The sequence below is a fragment of the Platalea leucorodia genome (genome assembly GCF_965183815.1).
Source record: "Platalea leucorodia genome assembly, chromosome: 1".
NCBI classification, from domain to species: Eukaryota; Metazoa; Chordata; class Aves; order Pelecaniformes; family Threskiornithidae; genus Platalea; species Platalea leucorodia.
The window spans coordinates 113,028,228-113,050,350 of NC_138823.1; the positions used below are offsets into that span (position 1 = coordinate 113,028,228).

Below are 22,123 nucleotides of genomic sequence, written 5' to 3' on the forward strand. Positions count from 1 at the left end.
TTTTTTAAGCTTTTGAGGGCTGTAGATGACTTGAACAGTTTCATGGGCCAATTGTTAAAGAAACCCTAATCGGCCTCCCATTCTCTACCCTGAGCTCTTCGCAAGCACCAGTGCAGAGGGGGGGATACAGACCTGGATCTGCACGCAGGTGGCAAGGTGGCAGAGGTGAAAAGGAATCCTGCATCATGAAAAAGAAGGACCATGCTTTTCAAGTGGCTTAACACAGTGAGAAATAATAACTGGTCTACAGCAAGGGAAGGGGAAGTTTTGGAGGTCTGTAAGCAGTTTTGCTGCCTAGTTGTCAGTCTGTGACTGACAGAACTGCACATATCCTCCAGACACACAAATCTTAGAATCAATCATGTAATTTCTTAGAAGCAATAAAACTATTCATCATCTTTCTGTAAAATTTAGTAATGAATTATGAAATGACTGAATAGTTCCAGTGGAAACCCTAATGGATAACTAGCAATTGCAGATACAACCCTTATGGCAGGATAGGTCATTTCCCTGGAGAACCGCTCATGAAGCTCTCTTCCCCACTCAAATAATTAAATATCAAGAGCCAGACCAAGGTGCCTCACTCCATCAGGAAAATGGAATTTTCTCCATGATTCAGTCTAGATTTCCCTGCTGGGGAGTGAGGAAACCCTACAGTATATGGGTCCCACAGCTGACATGGAGTCCCAGGCCAGTCTCAGTCTCCGTGGGAGCTTGAATACATTGGAATTGTGATGGCAAAGAGTCACCTACCCTCTGCTGTCTCTAGGGCACTGTAATGGGAGCATCTCTGCACCACCACCCCCAGGATCCCTACGACATGGGGGCCTCTAGGAGTCCTTTGGGTCCAGAGACAGGGGCTCTTTCCCACAGAAAGAGGGATGATTTCATGCAAGAGCCTCAGACTTCACTAACTGGATTATTTAGCATCATTTTTCCTAAGCGATTCAATTATTTTGACATTTGTAGTTATTAAATAAGTGACCCAATTACCAAGAAAAGTGGTACTAAATGAAACAATTCATATTCAATATAAATTTCTAACTTCATCAGTAAAAATTCTTTTCACATTTCTTAGTACTTTAATGACTTGTTTTAAACAATTCATCTTTCTCAGTGATAGCAGTTAAAAACAGCAGAGACAGCCTGCAGTCTATGGCTGACACTAATCCTCTTAACTTTAGTGCTGAATAATGCATAAAAGATATCAGTGCATAAGAAATAATTCTATGTGAAAACCAGCCAAATAAAAAAATCATTGGACATTTTAAGTTTATGCCCACAGGCATGAAAAAGAATGGGAGGCCACCAGATTGGTATTTACCTATGCACTTATTTGGGGTATTGCAGTAAAGCTAGTATAGATGCGGTACTAGGGGAGTAGGACGGATGATCTTGGTCTGTGGAAATTTCAGACTGAAGCTCCTGATGGAGGAAGCCAAGTACAGTAATGCCCACTTGCCTCATGCTGCAGCTGGATTTGATTGATGTTTTTTACAGGAATGTGGTAGAACGAAGGATTACCAGATTCACAGAACTGAAACAAGTGTAAAAGTTGGTGCAACTTTGATATGACTCAAGCGTGGGATATTGTGTCTTTTACTTAATCTCTTAAGCAGATATATGCCTGAGTCCTGTAGTATTTAAAAAAGAAAGTCTGCATAGGAAAAGGTGCTCTACCCAAGCCTGGTCTGTGACTGAGCTGAATGCAAGCTGCAGGAGGGATTAGCGAGCAGCTGTGCTGGAACCTGCGTGGGAGGTTTAGCACGCAGCGTGCTTAAGGGCAGAAGTTCAGGTATCAGAAAGGATCAAGTGTGAGGAGGGATGCGCAAGCCTTCCTGATCTGTGCGTTTGCTGTGAGTGGACAGAAGCAGCCTTCTTAAGCATGGCCATACTGTGCTGGTTTTGCCTTACCTCCTGAGTTGATTAATTTGCAGTGGCATTAGAGATTTTAAATGAGTCCTGCCTGGAAAAATATGTGAAGTTTATCTGTTATTTTACTGTAATCTGGCATATTCTAGGCAAAAAAAGCTGCGTCACTGAGGAACTCTTTCTTGGCTAATGGTATATCAACCTAAGCATTAACCACAAAGGAGAATGTCTTAAGTTCTTGTGCTATACCAGTTCTCTAAGCTGAGCTGTCATTAAAAAGCACCCCCAAGGCAATCCCTGAAGAGATAAATTATTCTATTTTGACATAGCACCTTTGGATTTAAGGGTGAAAGCTTGTACCCTCTGAATATCAGGGTTTTCTTTGTACTTGTTTTCCCCTTTTCCCACACCATTCCTTCCCTTGAACCCAAGGTCTGAGAAGAGCCATCTACTTTCAGCTTTTTCAGTATTTTTTTCCCTATCCTACCCATTCCATAGACCACCATTTTTACACTACGAAGTGTGCATTATTGCATTTATTTTCCTGTCGTATCTCAAGTGTGTGTTTTGGAGTGCATGGTGGAATAGCTGCTGACTAGGTCAAGTCTGCTCTTCCAGACGTTCAAGTTTCAAGTGAATTCTCTTCCACTCCTAAACATTTCTTTGTGCAGAAAACAGAAATATCAATGTTATCCTAAATTCAGCCACTGAGCAGTTAAATCTGAAGATCACGCTAGCGGTATTTTCAAGACAGCACCGATGTGCTGCAGCAAACAGACTTTGGCTGGAGAAAAAAATGTGGGTTTTTTTTAAAAAAAAGTTAATGCTAGGTAAAAAAATTAGCAGTCAGTGTTGTTCAGGTTTTTCAAAGAAGTTGAAATAAAGTTGTCATTTTAAAATCACTGATTCTGAACTGACTCTTAGCATGTTAGGTGAGACCAGTTTTGTTTCACTGGATTCGGAACCATATTCAACATCTAATGTATTTGTGCTCCATCAAAATGGAAAGGCAAACGCCAGTGCCTTCTCTGAAGGCAGTAATTTATTCACTAGTGTCAAACTGATCTCACTGAAGATAGATTTAGGCTCTTTCTTGTAATATCATTGAAGTTACTTTAAGTTTAAGCCAGCTTCTCTGTGTGTTAGAGAGTGATAACCATAAGTAGTCCCTGATCTTGTTTCACCTGTGGTAGCAAGCTCCAAAGGTGACTGATGCAGCTTGGCTCAGCGCACTTCTCTGTAGACACCACCCTGCTGCACGTGTAAATATGCACTGGGCTCCACATGTTCTCAGCCTACTGGGTGAGCATACAAGGTAATCATTCTTCCTAAAACCAGGTCCGTTATGGCACTCTCCCCAGGTTCAGGCATCTCTTTTCCCTAAACTTGTGGACACTGCCTCAGCTCTTGCCAGTCTTTTGCTTCATTATTTGCATACCTTTAGGTCACCATCATTATTAGGGGCGTAAGATTAACAAGCTTCTTTTTCTTAGCCGCTTACTTTAGATGTGAAAGCTCCTGAGACTTAAATATCTTTCAAAACAAGGAAAGGGAGAAATCCTGAGATACATTCTTCCTGTGTGTGACCTCCCCCATTCTGGGGAGTACTTTTTGGTTAGTGCAGACCCCTTCTAGCTTTTCTCCTAAGTCCATTTTTATAGCCAGCAATTCCCATAAATCTCTGCCATTTTAACTGTGCCACCCTGGAGATGCCTCCTCTTCCACACAGGTGGGCATGGTACTCATTATGGACAAGGTAAGAAACTGTTCTGTAGGGTGGAAGAGCTGAGAATAACCAAAGGCAGGTTCCTATTTGATTGCCTTCTCAGTGATAGTCTTTCAGTTAGGTATTATTGTTCTGTTGTTTCACTTAGGTACTATTGTTCTGTCTTTAGTGGCAGGACTACCCTCCAAGTTGTTACTCATGTTCAGATATGTTTAGTTCAGAGTAGAAAATGGAATCCCTAATCTGATCGAAACCTTTTTCTGCATATAAATATGAGTTAATCCTCCTGTGAGGGACGTTTCTCATTAACCTGGGGGAACTGAGTGAAAATAAAGGTTTTGTTTCAGCTCTTGAAAACAATGTTCTAAACATGCCAGAGGGAATAGTATAGTGTGTACATGTGGGTCAAAATAAACATATTTAGCAACTGTTTCTTGTAGTTTGCAGTTATATGTTCCTCCTTCTGTGTAATTACAGGGATGCAAGATGCCTCAAAGAAGCTTACAGAGTCTCTTCATGAAGTGTATGAGCCAGATTGGTACGGACGAGAAGATGTGAAAATGATTGGAGAGGTAAGATGTGTGGAAAGAAGAAAAAAGTATTTTGGCTCTAAATGGATTAATTTGAGCTGCTGAGGAGAAGCGTGCATCTGAAATTTCCCTTAATTCTTTGTTGCCTGTTAAATCCTGTTTTCTGAGCATAGAAATTATTGGTCTTGTGAAAGGCACCTCCTGCTGACCAGATGCTGCATTTGCAATGTGTATTTTATGAACTACCTGATACAAGCTCCCGCTGAGGTCAACATCAGTGTGAGTGAGCAGAATTGGTCCTGATAGCAACCGATTGACAAGTTTGTACAAGGTATCTTACATGCAGTTTTACAGTTGGGATTCTCAATTCAATTGAATGTTAAAAATTATCAAATCTGCTTATCCTTGTGTGCTGTGTAACAACTGTGGAGCCAGTGGCACTAAACAGGATATCTGATGGGACACTCGCCTCTCGCTGGCAAGAATCTGGAATTAAGGGGTGAATTAGACTGCAGGGCACTATTCATTTTAGCCTTTTTAGCTTCCTCCAGTGATTAGAGCAGAACAGGCTTTTCTAGAGGACACTGCAGGAATTTGACTTGAGGTGCTCTGAATTGCCTGCTTAAACAGCCTTAATTCTGGGGGAAGTCTGTCAGCAAATGTACTGGTGGTGACAAGAAAGTGCAAACTGTTATCAGTGCAGCTTTTAACCACCTGGCAGTCAGTTTGCAAGGCCTCCTGGATAATATAATTAACAAGAAACCGGAAGACAGAGCAGTCTTCCCAAATCTGTGCAATAATTGCTTTTCTTCTCCGTGGCTGCCTTCCTCTACCCTTCCCCTGTGGCTGAAGGCATGATGTGTTTTCGATTTTAAAAGCACCCAACTTGCAAACTGTGTAAGTTAAGATACCATACCATATGTATTGTTTTAGGTTAAACAGCTGGAAGATCTCTTGCTGCATCTTGCTGTAGCACCTCATCTTGTATCTGTAGACTATTAGATTTTACACTCAGAAATTTGTAATTGTGTGTGAAAGGAACAAAATTTGGCTCTTAATCTCTATTAGATACAGGGATGAATGTTAGATGTGTCTTCTTAATAAGACGCATGGGGGCAATATTACAAAATCTCTGCTCCTGATTTTTTTCCCTATATAATCACAAATGTAGATTTATGCATCCCTCAACATAGAGTAAAACAGAATGATATATTTGTGCAGTCCAGGATATAAGTGATCATTCCAAAAGGGATCCACGTAAATTACCTTATTCTGCCTGGTAGGAAAGACGATAGCTTAAAGGACTCTTCAGCAATGTTTTTTGAGCCCATTAGCTTTCAGAAAACCTCCATGATTTTAATTTGTCCAAAATAGATATCACCAAGATAAAGAGGCAAATGCACAAGGCTGGCAGTTGCTTCCTATGATCTAATGCTGTGCTGATCTATAGACCTCTGTGATTAAATATTGTGTTAATAAATGAGGTGTTTCTTTTAAGCGTGATTAATAGATTGTAATAATTCATTAGGGACCCTGTTAGGGTAGGAAATGAATGAACTGAATGCTGACATCACACAGCATTTATAATATGCCCTATAGTAGCTCATGGTAAAACAAACACTAGGGAATAGCTTTCCGGACTTGCCGGCGAGGATAACAGCCCTGCAAAGCAGTGCTCGCCCCCTTTAGTCTCCCTCCCATCAAAGGAGGGAGTTCTGTGATTTTTTGAAATGTGCAAAGAAAAGGGGGATCAGAGTGAGAGTCCTTGTCACATCAGCTGCATTAACATGTTCTTAAAAAATGGAAAACTAGAAGGGGTGTCTCTTGGTGACTACCCCAGAGCTGCAAAGGGGACTGGGGAAAAGCATTGTAGCTTCTGGGGGGATTTTGTTTATTTTGCCTACTGATGTTGGCATGTTTCATATCTGGCATCCCAGTTCTCTAGCAGTGCGAGGTAGAGTTCTTGTTTGTGCATCGGCCATTTCATCAAATGTACCTTAATGGCATAAAAAGTATGGGATGGAAAGACCTTTCTTACGGTGGGTCTCCACAGCTTTTATTTTAAAAATGACCAAGCAAAGCTAAGCTTACAAATCCTTGTAATTGATGGGAAACCCGCTTCATTTTTTCCCTTATTTTGTCTATTTTTAGTTGTACATCTTTTCTCTGTAAGGAAGGTTCATCATCAGCAGACATACTTAGGTATAAGAAGTAGGGCAGCTTCAGATTCTGCATTGTTGACCCTCAGGGACCTGCAACCCTGAGGAAGGCCTTGAATCCATGATATCCTTATTTTCACATAGCAATTACTATTTGAAAGAATGAAAACACAAACTAGTTATTAAGCTAAGTCTTCTTTTGTTGTGAATTAAAACTTGCAATGTCAAGGTATTCCTTTTCATTTATCTTATAAGTGCTCTCTGATTTATTGGCATAAAGAACATTTTAAAACTTCAGAAAGATTAATCTTTACTAAGTACATTTGTATTTCTCCTAGGTTTGGAGTGGCATTAAACTACTAAGTGCATTTTTCTCTTTTCTACCCTTACAGAAATGTGATGAACTTTGGGAAGACTTCCATCAAAAACTGGTGGATGGGTCGTTGTTAACCTTGGATACATATCTAGGACAATTTCCTGATATCAAAGTACAGTAATGATTTCCTATAAAGGAAAATTTGTAAAATTCCTGTTGAGTCATAAAATAAATAGAAAATGAGATTACAAGCAAAGAAAAATAAAAAAAAGGGGGGGAGGTGGAAGTCATTCTCTTCTGCAATGTAAAAGATGTTGTTCTGTAAGTAAATCCCTGACATTAGGCTGCGCTGATTTTCCAAGTGAACAAAAATATTTTTTATGCAGTAGTACTTGGAAGTAAATTAGCCTTTGTAGATAAAACTTTTATATTTTGTCCTGCTCCTATTTATTTGGTATGAGATAATTCTCACCGAATCCAACAGGGTTAAGCTCTTCAGCTGTTAAAATGCCAGACAAATTACAACATGAAAACCAGGTCTTTTGTTATTGGCTAGATGCACCTGTGGGTATCTAAATATCTTTCTCTTAACTAAGCCATGGTTCCTGTCTTTTAATTAGCTATAAAAAGATTTTGTAATGCACATCAGGAGAGACTGTTATACAGATTCTAGCCTCTCCCAGGTGCCTGTCCAGTGTACAGTCCAGGGAGATGGTTGCTAAATTAAATGTGTGGGGATAAAGAATCATTACAGGTGAGAGGTAGATATTTTTATATTTGAATGTGACTTTATGGACATTGCTGTAAATTTTTTGTGATGGTTTATAATTGAGTAGGTATCATGCAGTCATCCCCTTTGTCATTTATATCGGGGACTAAAGAAAAAATAATAAAAAAATCCCAACATTGCTGACGTTCAGTCTCAAACTTGCTTGTAAATCAAACTGCACTTATGTCTTCTCAGCATGTGGAATTTACGTATAATATACAGCTTTGTAAAGTCAGTATATATCAAAGGTCTTTTGTTTAGTTTTAAAAGAATTATAGCAGGTAAATTAGAATTCCTGTTGTATGTTGAACTCCAGTTATCTTAGTGATGTGTCAGAGCAACTATACTGAAAAGTATATTTTAAGCATTTTTCCAACTCTAGAAAAAAATTACATTAATTATTTATTAAATTTGCACACTATATATAAGGGAAGAAGATGGTGTTACCATGAGTTTAACAGGTCCACTTATTCTGGAGAATGAGACAAGACTTGCATAACACTGATATCTCACTTCTAAGGCCTGTAAGCCCTACACCCACAGAAACCCTTCCAAACCATCTGTAAATGGATTCCTTATTTAAAATAAGGTGGTTAGTTTGTCTCTTTTACCATGTGCATGTTCCTGCATGATACAGTAATTCAGATATGAACAGCAGAGAAGTAAGAATAAAAATATGTCAAAAACTTAAATGACAACATAGCTAAAATAGCTTTTTAAAAAGTGCTATTTGTGCTGCCTTTCATTTCTACCCCTGTACAGACTCGCATTGCAAAACGAAGCAGAAAGCTAGTGGACTACGACAGTGCGAGGCATCATCTAGAAGCCCTGCAGAGCTCAAAAAGAAAAGACGAAGGCAGAATTACCAAGGTAGCACACTCAGAAGGATGCTGGCAGAAGACTTAGGAAGCTCAGGTGGCATTTATTTTGGTGCAGAGACAGAGCACAAAGTTCCTCTTCTTTTTCCTCTGTCAGAAATGGAAATAATAATACCCTTAAGCATAAATGTGTATTGAGTATTTTGGTGCATGTGGAGGGCACACTCGGCCTCTTTCAGGAATGAGTCCTATTTGAGCCCTAACTGTCTCTCTTCATGAGACTGAGGGGACAGCAAGTCCTGTGTTGGCCTGCATGGTGTGGGACTGAGTCACATCCTTTGTTAATACAAATTGTAAAAGACCCACAAGAAAAATGCACAAAACCAATTTTGGCTGGTTTTGCTATGTCGTAGTGATTGCAGAAGTCACCCTGTTTCATTTTGGTTTAGGCAGAAGAAGAATTTCAAAAAGCACAGAAAGTGTTTGAAGAGTTTAACACTGATTTACAAGAAGAGTTGCCATCTCTGTGGTCACGGTAAGTCTAGGCAGATATTGTCTGGAAGGACTAAAGGGGGAGTAAGGAAAGGGAACCAGGGGATTTTAATGAGCTGATAGAAAATTATTCGATGGCTCCTTGAAGATCCCATCCATTATCTTTTTGAAATAATAAAAGGGAAAATGCCTGCAAATGATCCAAAATTATACTTTCTATAAGCGTATTTATGCTTATTTCTTTCAGTGTATCTTGGCACTTAAGATTTCATATCTTCATTCTGACGTGCAAAAGGTCTCTATTTTTTTGGGTAAAGAAGTGTGTCAGAGCACAGAATGGCAGATTGTGACTACAACCCACGGCTTCCATAACCTTTCTCAGACACCTTGGTGGTGGATACCTGATCCTTTCAAGAAAAAAAAAAAGCCGCTTGTTAATAAAAAGGATCAAAAGTTCCACTGTCAAAAGTAACGGTACAGAGCAGCCGCATGCTTTTCCAGATTTGCAATGGGTCTACATATAGGTCATTTTTCTGTAAAAGGTATTGAAACAAAGAACCTTAAAAATGTATAAAGATTTTACGGCAATTGTTGTTTCCAAGTTCCTATAAGGTACTACTGAAGCAGGGAAAAGCAACATTATAGCTACATCAGAATACACATTTCATAGCTTTTCACTGATTATGTCTGCGATGTAAAAGCATTTGATAGCATAGATCATTCATTCAAGATGTTTAATCATGAATTGTGTTTATACAGAAAATGCAGACAAAATGAACGGGAGAACAAAAGCAGCAGAAAAATAAGCATCTCATTAGTGTGCTATGTTCTTTAACAAATGGCAGTCTGGAGTGGAAATGTGGTGTGAGTCACTGAAGTATCCTTTGTCTTCTCTGCCTTCTAAATTAATTCCTGTTAAATTTCAGATCAATAGAGGGTTTTCCTGCTGTGCTTTTGCCTATTTCAGTTGAAAAGCTTCTTAGCACTTCAAGATATTTATTTATGGGCTTACTAAAAGTAAAACTGCCTATGAATGATTTAGAGTAAGGGCCCTTTTATTTCAATATGTGTGTCGCCCACTAACTAGTCTCAGGGAAAGGTAGAATTTGATTTGAGCAATAGGCATAATTTAGAGAGCAATTGCTTTCAGAGTCCTTTTTTTTTAGGTATTACAATTCTCCAGGAAGAAAATAATCTATTGAGCTGACATTTTGCAGGCTTATTCTTATGCCAAAGATGATTTTTGTTAATAAAAGTTTGGAGAAATTACACATGAAAGTTTTAAATAGAAAAAAGAATAATTCAAAACCCTAGAAAACACATTCTACTTTCTAATTGTACAAGAGGTATGTAATCACTCACCCCAAGCAAGCAGATTTTTGACTGCATGTGCAAAAATGTCTAGTCTATACTAGAAATCATTTTCTCTTACATGCATATGCATGCATTTCAGGGCTGATTTCTTTAAGGAGGGCTGAGCATGGGACACCCACCCCCAGGCCATACAGAGCTGTATACCTTAAAGCTGCCTCCAGATGAACCTGGATCACCTAGGTGCTACAATAGCGTATAGGGCACAGGCACTTGCGGTGTCGGAGTGGTACCTCTCTCCTTTCAGTCAACGGTTGCCTGCTGTCTGGTGGGAGACGGGGTGCCCAGAGCACCTTGCCTTCCCATGTGCTTGTGCCACACTCATGCCAACCCTTTTCCAGTCTTCCCCTTCTCTAAGAAAAGCCGAAGCCCCCTGCTGTGGCGTAGTCTCAATTTGGTTCACTCTGTGCGGTGTGAAATATGATGGTTCTTAACACAAACAGAAATACTCATGAACGAACTAGTCTGAAATTTTGACATTCGATCCAATTATTTGCTTTGCTGAGAATAATAGTCAAGAATGTCACTTGTAGTCTGGAAAATAATTAATTAATTTGCCTTTGTGTCCCTCCCACCCTTATCTTTTATTCTCTTTTTCCTTTCTTTGTGCCATCCTCTGTAGACGAGTTGGCTTCTATGTGAACACCTTCAAAAATGTATCCAGCCTCGAAGCCAAGTTTCACAAGGAAATAGCTTTAGTGAGTAAAAATTAATATCTCATGTATAATGGATTATGTGATATGCATAACAGCAAGAAAATGCCTTGTAATGCAGCAGTAGAAATCTACCAGAGGCACACATGAGAATTTGCCCTAGATCCAGATTTGTAGTATAACCTTTCTATTGATTTCTACTTGCCATTTTTGTACTCTCCTTAAGGGAAGAGCAGCCCATGCAATTTTGGATTACAGTGCATTATCAGTTGTAGCACTAAATTCACTTTCTATTTTGATAACTTCTCCATTCTTTTTAGCATACTCTTGCCTTCAATATTTTTTCCATGTCCAATTGCTAAGCATTTCATTGCTTTAATCAGTACGAGAAAAACATGTCAAGCATTCCCTTCAAGACTGCTATATACATTGTCAGCAATGCAACATTATATCTGTGACTGTTAGGCACTTTCAGTGAGGATCTTTTGAATGTACCTTGCTAAGTGGTAGTGTATTATCTCCAGTAACGTACTAATAGGAACCAAAATTGTTTGGAAAACCCACTTGACTGAAATCCCATGTAAACTGGGATTAGGATTTTGAGGGGAAAACATGAATCTTCTCGGCTACCCATGTTGCGTTAAACTTTAGGCCACCTCCTTCATCAGAGATCAGGCAGCAGTCAGTCACACTTACGAACTTGTTCTCTGAAAACTAGCTTGTGTTTTTGAAGAACTGCTGTTGTCTTTGATTCAATGGATTTTGGTAGGTTTCCACTTAAGCTTTTGATATACGTGGCACTGAGTGTTTTTGGAAGGATCTATATGCCATTTTAAAGTTATCAGATTATATATTATCAGGTTATCAGTTATCAGACCAGATTTATCACCTGTGTTTTTAATCATAACTATAGTGCTTCATATAATCTCAGGCAAGTGTTTTGTTTTCTCAGCTATGTCACAAACTATATGAAGTGATGACGAAGCTGGGAGATCAGCATGCAGACAAGGCCTTCACCATTCAAGGGGCACCAAGGTAAATTTACTGCTTTTTTAATTAATTGCATTGCAGTAGGCTTTGTGGGTTTAGCATATGTAGTAATCACCTACACCATGTGTAGCGATTGCTGCACAACACGGTCACTGGGTCTGTTCGTTCAGGGTGGTAGATGAAGGTACCTTGGATGAAGTTCTTCTCAACATGAGCAAAGGTGCAAAACTTCCTTCATCACCCACTTATTTTTCCTTTCAAAAAAAGTATAAATGCCAGATTCTCAGCTGTTGCAGTTTAGCCTAGTTCATTGTAGACTGTTACACCAATTTGCACCAGCTAACTATATAGCTGATTTATTCTTAGATGCTTAGTTTACAGCAATGTTGCTCACTCTCATAATTTTTTCTAAAGCCTTGAAATATTTAGATGTGGATTTAGCTTCTAAAGGCATATGATTAGGTGAGAATCCCAGCCTTTGTAAGTCAGCTTTTATCTCTTCTGCTCGAGGGAAAAAGTCAAGAAATGTGATCTGAGAGTGCATCATAAAAGCTGAAAAGCTGAAGTAAAAAGAATGTCAAAAAATACCATATTTTTAATGACTTTCAAGAGAAATCTTATCTTAAAATAAAAACAGAAGCAAAAAAAGTTTAAAATCAGATGGTGCTTTCTTAAGGTCAGTGGACGCCAGTGCAGTATTTCTGATTTTTTGCTTGCAACAAATGTAACCGTTCTGCCATAATTTGATCTCTCGGTACTGTAATAGTGATAGACAGAAGAGGTTGAAATTATAAAACAGTGAGACTTATCAAAACACAATGATATTTAGAGTGAATACATAAATCCAGCCAATCCCAGCTTATCAGAAGCAATCAGAACAATGTTATAGCTGCTGCTAATTTGCCCTCAAACTGGACTCAGATTAGCAACAATTAAGACTGACCAAACAACATAACATCTGCCTCAAACATATGGCTGATATTTCTACATTTGTTTTGATCTCACTTTGGAAGAACAAAGAATGAAGTTTTGAACCTTCTGACCTAATGCAAAATTCAGAACTACTTTATTAAGAATGTGTCCAAAATTTTTGTTTTGGATTAGTTCAGTGTTAATCCATGCTCAAATATACTTAAACACTGCCTCTGGAGTTGTTAGCTCATGCATCACTGCTTCCAGCCCCTTTAGGATGGACTCACGAGCTGGACTATGTTTCCATAAAGGATTTGTAAAATACTTTTATGGGATGAAAAATAATGTAGTGTTGGAAAACTTCAAGCAGTTTTTGTAATAAAAAGATATTTTTTCCACCTGTGTCCAACATGCACATGACCATGTCCAACATGCACATGCTTGTTCGCACTAAATTACTTGTTCCATCAATGAGGAAAAAGAAAATAGTAATTATTGCTGCAAATGAGTAGACATAGGTTAATGTGGTATGATCTTCTGAACTTATTTTAAAAATGCTAAAATGCTTTTTAAAAACTCTTTTTTTTTTTTTTTTTTTTAAGTTACCCTGTTACTCTCTTTTGCTGTACTGTTCACAGAACATTGTGTGAAAATCTGGATAGTTTTTGACTTCTGTTATTAGTTATGATACTCTAAAAGACTACTCAGGAGTGGGTCTTTGTAAGATAAAACAGCTTTCCTTTTTAGATGCATGAGAAGTAGATACTAGACCAGTACAGTACCTAATCTTTCCTTTAAAGAACTGTATAAAAAGAAACATCTTAAAAACTTGTATGCTACTGAATACTCTGTCCTGAAGGCAAATATTGTACCCGGGAAAGAAATTTCTTAATAACTGCTTATTTTTTCTTTTTTAATATTTCCACAGAAAGAGGTGGTGAGTGTGAGCTAAGTCTGTCATTAAGAATGAATTTTTCTTGTGTTAGCATTAGGAACATGTTTATGGTGTGGTCTCCTCAATCAGGTAGCGCTTCTGTTCTCCCTGAAGATGTGTAGGAGTCGCTCTTCTCTTACTGAGTACTGTGGTTGTTGAGTGCTGTAGTTTATAGCCTCCCCGAGTTGTAAGCTTTCAGCATTTCTAGGTAGCTGAATATGTCTCAGTGTTTGCACCAGGTCCTTTCATGGGAAGGGCAGATCCTTTCTGAGGACTTCATCAGATCTTTTCTTAGTATCAACAGAGCTCTGTTGAAGTCACTTGACTACTGCTTGTTTATAGTTGTGGTGAGTTGTCCCTCTAAATAGTGATATCCTTATAATAATCTTGGTTGTGTTTTATTTTACTGGAACCCTTCTGAAGTTGCTGAGCTTTTAAAATTATTTGCATTATTCATTGTTATGCCTTCCCCTGGGATTTTTATCTTTAGAGCCTTTTATTCTGAGAACTGTGTGAAATGAAGACAGTAATTCCGTCTCATATTTTATGATAGTTACAAACTTATACATGAAACATTATTTCAAATATAGAATCTGAAAAAATGCAAGTACTCTGTTTCCCTCAATTTATAACGATCAGGTAAACAGATGTTCCAAAAACCAAGATCACTCAAAATTAAAACTTCCTTTGACACTGAATTTTAATTGAATTTAATTGCAATTTTAGTTTTACTTTAACTATTGCATCAAACTGTCAAGGTAGTAAGTCAGCATGATATGTATGTCCTCACCATTGCTTTGTTTCTGCCTAGCGATTCAGGTCCACTCCGCATTGCAAAAACACCATCACCACCAGAGGAGGTCTCTCCCCTGCCTAGCCCTACTGCTAGTCCCAATCATATGCTGGCACCAGCATCTCCGGCACCAGCCCGGCCTAAGTCACCCACACAGGTAAGCAGAAACCTAACAGGAGAAACTGGCCTGTTGTGCAGTACAAGACAGCTGAAATGATGTATACGGTAGATTTTTCATCTGGGCTGTGACTGAGAAATGACAGGGAGGCCACTGGCTCTGTTGCACTCTGTTCTGTTCATTGGTTGTTCATTCCTGTGTTGCGAGCATGGGTGGAAAGTGGTTTTTATATAAGAGGAAAGGAAGAAAATTTAAGGTGCCCAGTGAACTGGGAGGACTTGTGGTGATGAAGCAAACTTCTTAAAGTTGCATAGTCTCTAAGGACCCGTATCCCAGCAGTGATCGTTTGAAAAACCTATTTCTAGAACCTCCTCGTGAATTTCAGTCCATTATATATTTCTGCTCTTCATTCATCTTCAAATTTATGGTTACCCTGGAAAAAAATCAGCCAGTGAGCATCACTGGTCTGGCCAACCTCTAGAATAGTAAATAATAGAGGTAGCTTAAATACTGCTGTGATAATTACTGCTAATTAAAGGCCTGTTGGTTGCTATTAAAACTGGCTTGAGAAGTTTGACACTGTTGGAGTCACTGGAGTCATTTCTATTCTTACCAGTATTGGTGAAATAAGAATCAGTTTCATGCATCAGTTTCATCTGTAGCATAAGAGTTGTATGTGACACTTGGTGAATGTATCAGACTTGTGTTGATGTTACTGATGTTTTCAGAATTGGGATAGCTTCTGTACTGATTGCTATTTCTATGGTGGGAGAATATCAGAAGAAATTTAATTTTGCACTTAGTTATGTGCGAGCACACTTGTTTTCTCTGGTATCCCAAAATGCGACACCTCACTGCCTGAATATTCATCTGGTAGGACTCAGTTTAGTCTTACTGGTGCCAATGGTGTTATGTCACTATACCACCTGAAGATTTTTTATGGATTTTTTTTTTTCTTGGTATTTTGGCAGATTTAAAAATTATCCAACAGTACTTGGTATTATTCCAAGCAATTAGTTTGTCATAGTTACGTGAATCTCTGGAGAGCAGGGGAATTAGTAACCTAAGCATCTTCGAGGTGCTGTGGTTCCCAGAGATGATATGGTCTTAGCATTAAGTAGGCTTTAAAGGTAGCGGCAGGTGGACAGGGACAAAATCCCAAAGCTAAACAGGAATGAACTTAAGAAGCCAAAAAGCTGCAGAGGCCTGGTTCTGTGCAGCATCGCCCTTCCAACTGTGGGCTGCATAGGAGAGGAAGCGTCTTGTACTGTGTGCCCGTCACAGTAGAAGAAAATCAGCCAAGAAATGCTTTTGTATGAAATCTTAAACCTTGAGTTGGAATGAGTTTGAAACATAGAGTTGTTTTGCTTTTCCCACAATGTTTATTTCAAGGCATTTGGCAGTGAAAAACCAACCAGATCCTTTCAACCCATGGCTTATTCCCGCATTTAAGGAGAAGCAGCAGAGATAAAAACCTAACACAAATTGTTTAGGCCTAGCTTAAAGCTCTTTCTTTTATCCCTGAACTAGTCTGTGACATTTTTGCTGTCTGCCTAGCTGAGGAAAGGTCCACCAGTCCCACCACTGCCTAAGCTCACACCCACGAAGGAGTTGCAACAGGAGAACATCATTAACTTCTTTGACGACAACTTTGTCCCAGAAATCAATGTGACGACCCCATCACAGGTAAGCTTAAGGGGATGGTGTATGGGTCCAACCTTGCAATCACCCTAAGTTCTCCAAGATAGTGGCCTTGGGGCTGATCTCCATGGGGAGGGAGGAGGAGGGTGCAGGTAGAAGGCATAGGCACAATTACCGTTTTACATTATCTTGAAAGGGTCACACATATGGTGCTTTATCTTTGAATAGGCCACACATAATCACTCAAAAGGGCTAACATTGCTAACACATTGAAAAAAATGAGAGATTTCCTGAGAGGCCTGGCTAAAAATACTGCGAAGCAGTCATGTTTGAGATTTAACTGCATCCAGGTTGCATTACAAGCTGAGAGTTCATCTAAGATGCTTTTTTTCTAATCATAAGCATCTCAAGTGGCACTTTACAGTGATCCTTCATTGTTTCTGTTTCTTCCATCAAAATCATGAAAAGTATTCCTTTTTTCTTCTGAGTAATTTAAAAAAAAAAGGAACTTGGCTCTTTTAATCAACTTTTTGCAGGTATCAAAGGCTGCTCTAGCTAGATTAGTCATTCATTTGGTTTTGACTCATAGAAACATTAGTTACACAGCAGAGAAGTGATCAAAATTACTTTTATCTCATTATTATGAAATTATGGAATTTTTAAAAAATTCATATAAGAAACAGAAAAGCCAGAGTTGTGTAAAATAAGTCTGTATAATTTGTATTCAGTTATTCAGCTTTTATGCAGTTATGGTAACTGCTGGTTCTTCAATAATGGACCCTTTCTATTCTGGTAATTACAACTCTGAAATCTGAGCCTGTGTCTGATAGACTGGGGAGAAATATGCAGATCTGAAGCTTATGCAGAATGTTTATGAATTTTTGTTTTCATGTGAATTATTGTTTTTGTACTAACTCATTTGACAACACAGGAGAATGTAGGCACAGCAACAACAAACAAAATTATTTTAGAGAATTTGAACATGTGATGTTTTGTTTTCTTGTGGAGGGGAGAAAAAGGCATTGCTGTCCATAGGGATCTATTTGGAAGAGAAAAGAGTTATTTATAGTTAAGTCCCCGTGCAATTAAAGAATTAAGGGCAGCTCCCAGTATGCAGCCGCTGCTGGGCCCTCCTGCTGAAGGGAGAGTGCAGGTCTGTTGCATCAGTGTTCCCTGACTTCGTGGGAGTTATCACCCTGGCAGTGTGAGCCTTGACATCAGTGGTAAGAGTCGGTGTAACCTGTGCTAGGTGTGGCCCCTTGCATTAAATGCTGTATCCACCTAACCTTCACCTGTTAGGCCAGCCAGGGAAGCAGAAATGGAACTGGTTTGCTTTTCCATTAAGAGCTGACACTGGAACAGGGTTTTAAATGAGTGTAAGTCACATTTCCAGAATCTTTACATCCTTTCTACGAGAGATTGGTATAAAAATGGGATGGCATAATAAAGGTGGGGCATGCTTCTGAGAACTGAAATCTCTCAAAGAAAAATTGATCTCCCTTCAGTGAGTGATTTATGTCCCTTCCTCCTCCACAGTCAATGACCTGGGAATGACCTAAGCTATTCCCTGGCCACCTTCTCATGAATCATCTGCACTTGTCCCTCCACAAAACCCAGCGCCATCACTAAAGCATCCTTACTATATCTGAGATCTCTGAGTATGTACAGGCATACCCAATTAGTGTGAGGTATAGATTTTATATCCTTCTGCAAGAGAACCACTTATTGAAAGTATATGGCATGAAATCCACAGGAAACATGGACTTAGTCCTCTTGGTGCTTATGACATCTCCTGTGCTCCCAGAGCCCTTGTTGGGCAGTATTGAGGAAGCTATCGAGCCTGCAGAGCCCTCTAATGGTGCAGGACTTCCCAAAGGACCACCGCTGGTGTCCCTGGCGCTGTGCTCACACAGAGGCACAAAACCAACAGGCTGATGAATAGAGCTGTGCTGCTTTAATCCCATGTTTCAGAGAGGATTATGAACAGGCCAAACACTTTTCTCCTCTGGAACACAAATAGCCTGTAATTGTTCTTCATCTTTCTTTACCAAGCAGTACTAATGCATTCAGTGTTGTGCAAGATGCTGAAACACAGTTCTGCCTGATGCTGTTGAATATTTTAGCCCTGATTCAACAAAGCAGTTCACACTTCCGCTTTGTTCATTGTCAAGAATGGATTTAATTACTGCTAAGTAAAAGAAAGAGGTGAGAAGATGTGATATCTAAGTGACTGGATGAAAGGATCATTTAGAAATGAGTGTTCCTTGCTTTATTTCTTGTTTTCTTCACATCACATAGCTCCCTAGAGTCCAGTTACTATCTTGGACATTGTATGCCTTTATAATATGCCCCCTGCAGGTACTTAACGTGTCTGAGTGTGTCTGACAGCTCTGAACGGAACAACCCATATCTGCCAGGGGTATTTTAAGGCTTGTACAGACTGCGTCCAGAGAGGGGGTGGCAGTTCTGGTGGTCCTTGCAGGTTTCTTGTGCCTTCTCTATCCCTTGTGCATACATGTCCTCTGAGAGGTACAGCCTTCCTTCTGCCACAGCCACCTCTTTCAAATGTGGCATTTATTCGTGCTCCGTCGTGCTATGGTGGAATTAACACAGGATGATTGGCAGGCCTTCCTGTCACAGCTTTGTCCCTTATCGAGGGACTTCCGGAGGTTCCTGTGTCTCCTAAGTCTCCATCTAATGTGATATCTCAGTTACTCTATATGTTCATTTGGGCCTTTGTTCCTAAAGTTATGACAAGCGTTCTCTTCATTTTGATCTAAGAATAACAGGTAATGGTAATTTTTGCAGTCAGTGATCAGTACTCTGTCACTACAGATACATTAGCTGTCATCACACGTGGCCTAAGTGAGACTCCTATTAATTTGATTCAGTCCTCATAAATAACAACTTCATTCTTGAACTCCACTGAAAGATAATTAACTTTTCCATCTCCATCCATTTCTGATTATATGCTAGCTAATGCTGTGTTGTTTCATCAAGCTGTATGACCATATGAGTACTAGTGCCTCAAGGGCGTATGTGATGAAATCTAAATACATTGGATGGAAGGCATGACAGAATGAATGTAATGCTGGTTACTGGTGGGGAGGGCTCTTTTGGTTTTGATTTCTTGAAGGGTGAGACTGTAACACTGGCTTCGGTGTGTCAGACCAGTTATCCAGTTATCTGTCATCACCAGTGGCCAAAAGCAGAGGCCAGGGGAAGAATATAAACCAGGGCAAGGAAAGCTGGTACTCCTTATACCCCCTTCTCCTATAGTCTCCCAGCCTCCAGCCATTTGCAGCTCAGGGGCTTCCTCAACATAATTTCTACATATTTAGTAATCGTCAACAGACTGCTTTGCCGCAAGTTTGTTCAGTCTTTCAGCACATGTAAATTCTTCACGTTCACACTACCCGATGGCAAGGAGATGCCTAGCTGAACTCTGTGCCGTATGGAGCACCACCACCTTTTCTTCATTCCACATCTGGCCCCAACAACTTCACTGCCACCTGCCTTCCCGTTTTGGAGGAGTCATGGAGCAGCCAAGCCCCTGTGCCTCTCACTCACGCTGGTGTAGACCCCGTTCACATCACCCCTAGCACTCCTCTTCCAGACTGAAGAGTTCCAGGTCACTCTGACATTCCTAGCATGGGAGCTGAGGAGCTATTTTGATCACATTTTCAGGTGATGCAGAGAGCTCAGATGTCTTGTGGCGTATGGAAGCCATTAATTACCTACACTTGAACATCTGTTTACCAATAGTAACACTAATTTGGAAAGTTTACACTGTTAGATGTTTTAATAATAGAAAGGGTTTGTTTGTTTATTTTATTATTATTATTATTATCATCATCATCACTATGTTTATTATTATTATCTTCTACCTTTGCTGTTCTTATGGCTGCCTTGTTGTAGTAGACTTCCCCTGATGTGCACTTTGGGCACAGTCAGGAACAGGACATTGGGCTATGCAGTCTGACCCTCTGTTACCATTCTTATATAAGATTATATGTGAATGTATGTGTACAAATAATTTCCTACGGTATCGTTTCCAATCTGAATACTTCTCAAAATAGCATTCTAATGAATAATTTACTATCTATATATTCTGTACATCAAAAGACAAGCTTCTCTCACTGTTTAATAAACACTGAGCAACTAGCAGTAGGCAGTATTAGCCTTGTTACCAAAACCAAGATGCTTGCCTAGAATGTTTGTCGTTACCGATAATTAATTCTCAGCTACAGTTTCACACTACTGTTGAAGCACACTAATTATTTGTTCGTGTTACTTTACAGAGGGAAAGACCTGTAGCCCATTGAACCAATCTCTATATTTATAGCGACCTCAGAGGCCTTGGCTAATTCATTAATGGTAAACAAAAAAGGGTTCTACCATGTAATCCAGTTTTGTAAGAGCAGATCAATGTAGCAAGATTTAGTTAGTGTTATGTAAGATGTTTCCTAAAGTTTAGAGCTAAGGACAGCATTAAATGTTAATTGGTATTCATGTTCAGAATTGAAATTTAATTCCAATGCATTTATGTCCTTCTGTATTGGCTTTTTTACTAATCTGTGTGTTTGGGGAGAGATTCACTTATTAGAATGTATGGGCATTGGGTGCCATTTATGTAGTTTTTAATTCCGGTGTCTGACTCAAGGCACTTTAAAAGGGCCTTCACAGTCAAATGGTGAACATTCAGCACCTTTTCAAAAGGGCTGGATTTGTTTAGCCTGAAAAGGCAAAGCTGCACTACGCAGAAAACAAAGACATCATAAGGCTGAAGCTCATAAAAATAGAATTAAAAGTTACACTAAAGCTCAGAAAAGTCTTCAGAGCTTCCTGCCCTCTTGGCTTGCACTGTAGCTAGAAAGTCTGTGATGTAATTTTTTTTTTCTTGGGCCTCTTAATGTTTTTCTGCCCAGGGCAGCTTTTGAAAGATGAGATTTTCAAGAGTTATGTTTGTCTCCTAACAGAACGAAGTTCCTGAAGCTAAGAAAGAGGAATCTTTGCTAGATCTGGACTTCGACCCTTTCAAACCAGAAGTTGTATCAACAGGAGTTACTCATTCACCCATGTCTCAGGTATCTCTTTGCCTTGAGGTAGATGAAGCATATAAATGCAACGTGCTGTTTGGTAGCAAAGATTTGCCTTGTGTACTAATGAGCAGTGTACCTGCAGTGTCTGAAAAACTTGACCTGCCTGAGCAGGTCTTGTTAGCCATCTCTCTTTCCCCTTCAGTAACCCCGTAGTTGATGATGTACTGGAAGGAGAGGAAATTGTCAAGTGGTAAAATGAGATGTCCACCAATGAGAATGGTTGCTTGGCCTTGACTTCGACATGCCATTACTTTCCATCTTTAGAATAACTCTTAGTGCCAAGATTATAATTCTCCAGCGCCTGTTTTTCTGACAATTTTTCTGACCAGGTTTTGACTCTTCATGTCTGGAAAGATGCCTCAGGGGACCTAGGTCTCGTGGAGTCAGCATGCAATTGCTTTGCTGTGATGGAGTTTCTGTACCAAGTATGGGATATGATCTGAGTAGTTTTGCTTTTTAAATCTATTTTAGACCCACCTCAAGGAAAATGAGAGGATGGAGTAGGATGTTTCCTTGCAGGATGTTGTGTTAAAGAAATTCTGCATTCTATGGTAGTATTTGCCATGGTAGTTTCTTGCAGTGACGTGAAAAAAAGAAGAAAAGGCTGATGTATCAAGTTGCTGATTTTCATTGACTTGCCTTAGGGGACCTGCTATTTTAAGATCCAGAACTTGTCCTCACTACCCATAGGGCTGATAGTCCAGTAGGGAAGTTCTCCTGGCCAGCAGAGCTGGAGCTCTGTGTTGTACACCGAGAAGGAAACAATATTAACACACTGTTAGCAAAACTTTTTATCCCTGTGGCTCTCACCAACCTGGTTTGTACTGTGAGACATGAGAGGACTGATCAGCTGCTCAGGAATGCAACACTGGGAAAGGAGTGAGAAGACAAGAAGCTTTAAGGCTGAGATAGTTCTGGTTCTCTGCT

The 22,123-nt window shown here is 39.5% G+C and overlaps 1 protein-coding gene across 1 annotated transcript in view; it reads left to right on the top strand.

Annotated features, from left to right (window-relative positions):
* AMPH (amphiphysin) overlaps positions 1 to 22,123 on the top strand; it is a gene marked incomplete at both ends in the record, with an annotated part of 123,341 nt that overhangs the window by 73,852 nt on the left and 27,366 nt on the right. Inside the window, 9 exons of the mRNA XM_082331623.1 lie at positions 4,076 to 4,170; positions 6,680 to 6,775; positions 8,135 to 8,242; positions 8,640 to 8,725; positions 10,676 to 10,751; positions 11,659 to 11,741; positions 14,354 to 14,492; positions 16,011 to 16,139; positions 21,074 to 21,181. Coding sequence (XP_082187749.1) covers positions 4,076 to 4,170; positions 6,680 to 6,775; positions 8,135 to 8,242; positions 8,640 to 8,725; positions 10,676 to 10,751; positions 11,659 to 11,741; positions 14,354 to 14,492; positions 16,011 to 16,139; positions 21,074 to 21,181 — 920 coding nt within the window. The remainder of the gene's footprint in view (positions 1 to 4,075; positions 4,171 to 6,679; positions 6,776 to 8,134; positions 8,243 to 8,639; positions 8,726 to 10,675; positions 10,752 to 11,658; positions 11,742 to 14,353; positions 14,493 to 16,010; positions 16,140 to 21,073; positions 21,182 to 22,123) is intronic.